This window comes from Thamnophis sirtalis, unplaced genomic scaffold (assembly GCF_051295495.1).
Source record: "Thamnophis sirtalis isolate CommonGarterSnake01/CBP01778 unplaced genomic scaffold, rThaSir2_p1.2 scaffold_15, whole genome shotgun sequence".
Classification (NCBI taxonomy): domain Eukaryota; kingdom Metazoa; phylum Chordata; class Lepidosauria; order Squamata; family Natricidae; genus Thamnophis; species Thamnophis sirtalis.
Window position 1 is genome coordinate 29,757,434 of NW_028261395.1, and position 7,878 is coordinate 29,765,311.

Genomic DNA, 7,878 nt, shown 5'->3' on the forward strand with positions numbered 1-7,878 from the left:
CTGGGAGGCAGAGGCCGAAGGGTGGGGGCCGGCGGGTGCGCAGGGCTTTGGCAACATTTACTCTATAAGACACACAGACTTTCCACCCACTTTTGGGGGAGGAAAGTGCCTCTTATAGAGCGAAAAATATGATAGTTGTTTCAGAAATGATTCAGAGCATTGATCAACGGTTCTTCATTAAACTAGAAGCAAGTATCAGTCATATTTCCCCCTACATTTCAATCCTGTAATGTAAACAATGCCTCTGATATGTAGGTGGAGGGAATTTTTTATCAGATTTGGGAATGACCCAAAATTGTGTGGGATACTTAAGAGAAGGCAAATAAAATGTTGAAAAAATGGTAACAAGATCAACTTTAACAAATATATATATATTTTTCAGTCAGGAAACCAAAGTCATTGGTATAACGAATGGGTGAATTCTGGTTGTGTAAGTACACCTGCAAAATGATCTAGGAATTGCAGTTTATTACAGACTGAATAAGAGGCAGTAGTGTTGTATGGTTGCAAAAAGTGAAGTTAAAGGAATTGTTAGGCTACAATAGAAGTTAATTTCTAATCACAAGAAGTAATTATTCCATTTTATTCTGTTATGGACAGATTACACCTCATTGTATTGTTTAGATACCTGCAAGAATGTCATAGAGAAAATTTAGTTTAATTTAGTTTAGTTTATTGTCATTGCACGTGGTACAACAAAAATAAATGCCATCTTCAGTGTACATTATAACTATAAAAATAAAAACACAAACATTTCTATATAATTGAAATTGAAAACCCAATATTGCAATATACAATAGAATTCAATATAGTTACTGCTCTGGGATAGAAGCTGTTTTTCAGCCTATTTGTCCTTGTTTTTATTATCCTGTACCGTCTGCCAGATGGTAATAGTTCCAAAAAAAGGTGCCCAGAATGAGATGGATCTTTAAGAATGTTTTGTACTTTCTTAAGGCAGCAGGAGCTATAAAGCTCTTCCAAAGAGGGGAGAGGGCAACCAATGATCCTCTGGGCAATGATGTTGACCCTGTGGAGTGCTCTCCTATCTGCCACTGTGCAATTGGCAAACCAATTGAAAGCCCTGCTTTCTCTAGTTCCGGAGCATTGGATATAAAATAGTAGACCTAACAGGCAGGCAGATTGTAACAGAATTCCAGGGGTGCGGGGGAGAGAGAATCTTAGCATTAAAAGTAGTTTAATTATGGAAATGGTTATCCAGAGAGCAAACAAATGTATTCATTGGATATATTCAAATAGAAGCTACACAGATACCTGTCTAGGTTATTTTAATTTGGATTCCTACACTGGCTATGGGTTGAGCTTGATGGTGTAAACAATTTCTTCCAATTCAATATTTCTATAATTTTATGCTATTAGTAAGAAAAAAAACAAGATAAAGGGAGGGGGGAGTCTCACAATAAAATATCGTGTTGAAATGGATATCAAATGTCATCTTTTATGTTCTTGTTTCTACATGATATGGGCAGGGGTGAAATTCAGTCGGTTCTGACTGGTTCTGGAGAACCGATAACAAGAATTTTGAGTAGTTGAGAGAACTGTTAAATGCCACCTATGGCTGGCCACAGAGTGGGGTGGGAATGGAGATTTTGCAGTATCCTTCCCCTGCCATGCCCACCAAGCCACGCCCACAGAACCCGTAGTAAAAAAATTGAATTTCACCACTGAATATGCGGTACGACCTGCTTCCTTTGGTCTGGTTCAGGGGTGAGTTGCTGCCGTCATTACTGCCAGTTCAGCACACAAAACTTTTTGCACAGAACCAAAAATCAAGATGGCACAGCTCCATAGGAGAACCAGTTCAGGGTTGTGGCCGGCCTGGGTCACTGTTGGTTCAAGCGACCCAGGCTGCCGGGTTACTATCAGTTTGGCTGAACCGGTTGGAACCGGTCGGAACCCACCTTTGGTTTGTTGTGTCTTGTACCAAAATGTTTATGAGATCTTGGTCTCTCTTTTTGTCTGTTTCAGGGCCATGTGATGCTGTGACTTATCCTTTACCAACTTGACATTTGAAAAATAGCTTCTGTTGCTGGTTCTTTTCCCTTTTTGCTCCAACTCGTTCTTCCAAAATGTCCCAGGATGGAGCAGTTATAGGCTTCCATCCTAACCATGCGATGCCATGCCAACACTACGTCCAAGCAACGGAGAAGACACCACAGCTTCCTGCATCCAAGAATGTGATGCCTGTTTCTTTTCATCCTTATCACGATCTCTCACCCAATGCTGGCAGGATCCACCTCTTCCGCAAGGGACTGACGTCCGAACCCCTGCGATCTCAGCTTGGCATATATAACAGCACGGGCTCCCTAACCCAGAAGATAATCAAGATGAACAACTTTGGAAGCGGCAGCTGCCCCACCTCAGGAAGGGTAACCGCTCCATGTACTCCGTTGAGAAGTTCCCCCTGTCCCTCAGGCAATCAAGTCCCCTTGGCTGTCCCAGCCACTGTGGGTCAAAGTTCTGTGGTGACCTTCCGCTTTATTGAGAAGGCCAGTGTGAAAACTTTAAATGGCTTACCGCTGATAGAATCCGGAAAGGAAAATGGTTTGAGCAGAAGTTTGGAATCCGGAGAGGATTTTCACTTTGAGGCCAATAAGCAAAGGAGCCAAAAGACAAATGTTCAGATGCAGCCTTCCTTACAGCACAAAGTCACAGCATCCCTCAATCCTGTCATTCTGGATAACGGGATGAGCTGCAAAGTACAGAAAGATAAATCCTCTTTGACCACTACAGGGGAACAGGACCCAGGGGTTCTCAATAGTAAGCAGGAGCGTCTTGGGTTTAAGCCAAAACCAGAAATATCTGCTTCAGATCCACTTCTTGCTGGAAACAGATTTCTTTTAAATACACAGCCGTCTTTGAGTTGGGGTAATGGAACCCCACTTCCTCTTGGTGCCAGGTCCCCTCCCAGTTCCCTCACTGGTGAGATGAGCAGTCTGTCAAACGATCTCTTGTGCCATCGAAAATACCCACAGAGCAACGAACCACAGTACCAGGTGAGTTGTGGGATTCAAAAATTTTGACTACTGGTTCAGTGGATGTGGCTTGGTGGGTGTGGCATGGGAAGGATACTGCAAAATCCCCATTCCCTCCCCACTCCAGGGGAAGGATACTGCAAAATCCCTATTCCCTCCCAATCAGCTGGGACTCCGAAGGCAAAGAATAGATGGGAGCAGGGCCAGCCAGAGGTGGTATTTACCGGTTCTCCGGACTACTCAAAATTTCTGCTACCGGTTCTCCAGAACTGGTCAGAACCGGCTGAATACTACCTCTGTACCAGGTACTTAGTTAGACCAAATATTTTCAGGCCAAAATGTTATATCTAAAGCTGGATCCTCCTAAATAAAATTCTCTGTCCTTTTTGCAGCGAAACTTGTGGGCATATTCACATGAAAGCTCAGCCCATGCCCAGCGTGTTGCCAAGGCCAAATGGGAATTTTTCTACGGCTCCGTGGAATCTCCTAAGACAGGTAACTCACTTGCTTCCTATAGTTTGGCCTGTCTTGTAACTGAATTGTAACAAACATTTCTTTATGATCCACCTTTTTTAAAATAAATTTTTAAAAACACAAATAATACAAACAGTACATATATAACTGGGGAAAAAGAAAGAAAAAAGAAAAAAGGGGGAAACCACATATTACAGTGTACCCCCATCCCCTGGAGACCTTTCCCCCCTATATTTCTTAGATACACAATATATTCCAATTGTGCCCTTATCCCCTCCAAAACAACATACATTCTTGAGTAGATTTTTTCCCGTTATCTTCCACCAACACTGATTTTATAAAATCCCCCCATATTTCATTATAATTCTTTACTTTGATCATCCCTTTTAAAAGTTTAATTTCTGTTGCTAATTTATCATTTGTTGCCATACTCCAAATTTCATTATACCACTCATTTCTTTGCATATCCCAATTTCATCCCCAATATTTAGCCATCACTAATCTAGCTGCCATTATCAATTTTACAAACAATTGCTTTTTTGTTTCATTTGTATCCCATTTTTCCACCAGCCACCATAATGCAATCCTCGGTGACATCTCTAGATTTACATTCAACAGTGCTCTAATTTCTCTAAGCACCATGTCACATATTTTTTGTGCACTATCACAATCTCACTACATATGTTTATATATTCCAACCTCTTTCTTGCACCTCCATGATCCATCACCTTGAAATGATGTTCTGAGCTTATGTTTAATGTGGCACAGTGGTTAAGATGCAGTATTGCAGGCTATTTCAGCTGACTGCTAGCTGCCATTCGGCAGTTTAATTCTCATCGGCTCAGGGTTGACTCAGCCTTCCATTCTTCTGAGGTGGGTAAAATGAGGGCCCAGATTATTGGGGGCAATATGCTGACTCTGTAAACTGGTTAGAGTGGGCTGTAAAAGCACTATGGAGCAATATATACTGTCAGTTTAAGTGCTATTGCTATAGATAATGTAAGTATTGTGGAATGCCTATCTACTCATATGTTGAAAATGCAAGGTAGAAAGAACACAGTTTTACAAAATACGCTAACAATAAAGAACAGTGTCTTCCTTTTGCTGAATGTCAGCAAAAAATACTAACCTGAAATTCAGTAGCAAAAATCAGATGCATGAGTAAAAAATAAGGTATTTAGCTATACTAAGACTTGTTTAAAAAGGTCTTCACTCAGTTCTTTATTGCAGCTGCTTTTGAGTAGTAGTAGTACTTATTTTTTTACTTGAGATCCAGAGATGAAGCTTCTATTGAATGTATTCAAGCCTCGTGATGCATAAAGAATGCTACATGTGGCATCATCCAGTCAAAGCTAATCTCTACTTAAATGATGTTATTTCATTTCAATATATTTGAATATTTGGTTAAAATCAGCAGCTTATTAAAATGCATCATTTCAGATGAATCTCTCTCAAGGAAGATCAATATGGGAGCCTAAGAAGTAGAAAGACTGAACGTATTTTCACAGTATTATGTTGTAGAACTATTCCTCTTATGGAACTAACCTTAGCCCTAACCCTTGTTATGTCTCAGAGGAGCAGCTGATATAATCTCTACTCAGGAGTGGGATTCAAAAAGTTTAGCAACCATTTCTCTACCCGGTCGCTGGGTAGGTGTGGCCATGGTGTGCGTGACCTACTCAGCCTCCTGCACCATGGCAGGGGAGCATTTTTCCCCTCCAGAAGTTTCAGAGGTTTTCCTTGAGCCCCTGGGAGGGGGGAAACAGCCTCCCCCAGGCTCTGGAGGCCCTCTGGGGGCCAGAAATGGGCCTGTTTCTGGATACCCAGAACTTCCAGGAGGCCCAGTTTGGGCCTCTCCAGGCTCTGGAGACTTTCCTCGAGCCACTGGGAGGTGAAAACATCCTCTCCCAGGCTCCGGAGGCCCTCCAAAGGATGAAAATGAGCCCGTTTCCAAAACTCCCAGAGCCTTCATGTGGGCCCTGCACACTGGTGGGATTCAAATAATGTAACAACCGGTTCTCAGACCTAATGACCAGCTGTAGGTGTGGCTCAGTGGTCATGTGACTGAGTGGGCGTGGTGAACTCAACGTCACTCAGGTCGATGGGCGCTTCACCTGAGCTGTTACAATGTAATAAGGGTTAAGTGGAGAGGCAATTTCTGTAAGCAGGGCAATAAAGATTAGGCTAGAAACAACCAGAATGTTTCCTTCCTGCCTTCCTTAGCCCTGTAAAGTGGAAAAAAACAAAATAAAATTTATTTCAACAACTGCTTCTCCGAACTGCTTAGAAAGTTAACAGCTGGTTCTCTCGAATAGGTGCGAACTGGCTGAATCTCACCACTGGCCCTGCACTTACCTGGCATCCAAATTGGGTGACATGGAGACTCCTGGGAGAAGCAGGGTTGGATGGGCCAGCCAGTCCTTGCAACTACTGGTTCAGCAAACCAGATGTAAAATTATCACCTGGTTTGCCTGAACTGATCCGAACCGGCTGAATCCCATCCCTGCCACTACTTGTTTTGGAAAATATATTTCTTCAGAGGAGAGGGTGGCAGCACTGCTGCTGGCCATGGCTTTCACATGCAGGGTGGGAGATGGGGCAGGGGCAATCCTGGTGAAAGGGAAGCGCTCATGGGCTGTGGGATCATAGGGGCAGGGAGGCATTGGTGGTGGCTGCAGCACTGCTGCTGGGGCTCTAGGAGCTGATCTACAACAATTTCATGGTGGCCACCCAGACTGGAATTCAATCAACCTTAGTTCTGGCCTACAGGGCCACCTTGGAGACAGCGAAGGGCTGGCCCAGCTCAGCTCAGCCTGGTTGTCCCCCTGAGTGTGTGCATAGGAGGTAGTGAGTACAAGGGGACTGGCATCCCCAGTGACCATTTTACCCCACAGGCTGACCACATTCTGAGTGCCTCCCTTTTATTGGGGATGCCAGCCCCCACCCCACACTTGCCGCCTCTATACACGTGCCCAGGTAAAAGGCCAGGCCAGGTAGTGCTGGGCCAGTACTCAGGCAATGGAAGCCTACCCCTTGCTTTTTCCAAGGAGGCCCCATGAGCCAGATCGAACCACATCATGTGCTGGATCTCACCTGTGGGCCTTGAGTTTGACATGTTTGTTATAGATGTACTGAGCAAATGTTATACACAAAGAGCCAGAATCACTTAGGAACCATAAGTATATTTTGTTTGTAATATGGAATCTCTGTATTCTAGGAATGCCGTCTCAGAATGCTCTTGATCCTTCACTTGAGAAATCCAAACTGTCAGTGCAACAAAAACCAGAGCTGATGAGGCCAGAACACAGTCTGTGTCACGTAGAGGTAGAAATTGAGATGACGCCACCAGGTAACACGACGTTTGAAAATTGTGAAACTGGAATAATCCGCAGAACAGTGAAGTATTCAGAGACTGACCTGGACTCTATCCCCTTGAGATGCTACCACGAGACAAACATTGATGATATTTTGGCTGAGAAGGAAGAAGTGGATTCAGCCATTGAGAGCCAGAAGGACAGCGAGAGCAATTTTAGTTCTGCGGGAATGCCAAGGAAAGCAAACGTTGTTCCAAATGACCTCTTTTTTCAGCATGCCATGGAAGAGGATAGCAAAGCTTTAGACCACAAGAACCAGCGGAATAAAGTTTGTGAAATATCTGAAGCCATGGTACATCAGCAGGACAGGTGAGGATTTCTGAATCTCTCCTTTAATCTTCTTCCCTCATTTCCAATTTCCCTTTTTTCTCTAACCATTGATAGAATACTTCTCATATCTCATAATATTCCATTTGTTCCTTCTCTTTGATTATTAATGCTAATCTATTCATTTCTGCACGTTCTAATATTTTCCTGATCGCTTTCTCATCAATAGAAATCTGTTCACTCTTCCAATGTTGTGCAAATACAATTCTAGCTGCAGTTAATATGTGGATAATTAAATAAGTATTCTCTTTAATTGCTGCATTGCTATTTGAATTTAATGTGCTACACAACACTAGAATTCCCAGTGATAGCAATTTTTATGCACAGCTATTTGAATAACTGACTGACTTGCCACATTGCTGTAAAACCAGAGGTTGGATTGAAAATTTTTTAGCAACTGGTTCTCTGCCCAGTTTCTGAGTGGGTGTGGCCTATTCAGTTTCCTGCACCATGGTGGAGGGGCATTTTCGCCCTCTCCAGGCTCTGGAGGCTTTTTTTGAGCCTCCGGGAGGGTGAAAACAGCCTGCTCCGAGCTCCGAAGGCCCATTTCTGGACTTCCAATACTTTCTGTAAGCTTGTTTTTTGCCTTTCCAAGGCTTCAGAGGCTTTCCTCAAGCCTCCGGGAGGGCGAAAATGGCCTCTTCCAGGCTCCAGAGACCCTCCGGAGGTTGGAAACAGGCTCGTTTCTTGACTTCCAGTACTTCTGGTAG

The 7,878-nt window shown here is 43.4% G+C and overlaps 1 protein-coding gene across 1 annotated transcript in view; it reads left to right on the forward strand.

Annotated features, from left to right (window-relative positions):
• Positions 1–1,994: 1,994 nt before the first annotated feature.
• Positions 1,995–7,878, forward strand: part of LOC106542128 (PH and SEC7 domain-containing protein 1) — a 72,896-nt gene continuing 67,012 nt past the window's right edge. The window contains exons 1-3 of the mRNA XM_087702376.1: positions 1,995–3,014; positions 3,386–3,488; positions 6,685–7,150. Coding sequence (XP_087558502.1) covers positions 2,088–3,014; positions 3,386–3,488; positions 6,685–7,150 — 1,496 coding nt within the window. The 5' untranslated portion in view covers positions 1,995–2,087. The remainder of the gene's footprint in view (positions 3,015–3,385; positions 3,489–6,684; positions 7,151–7,878) is intronic.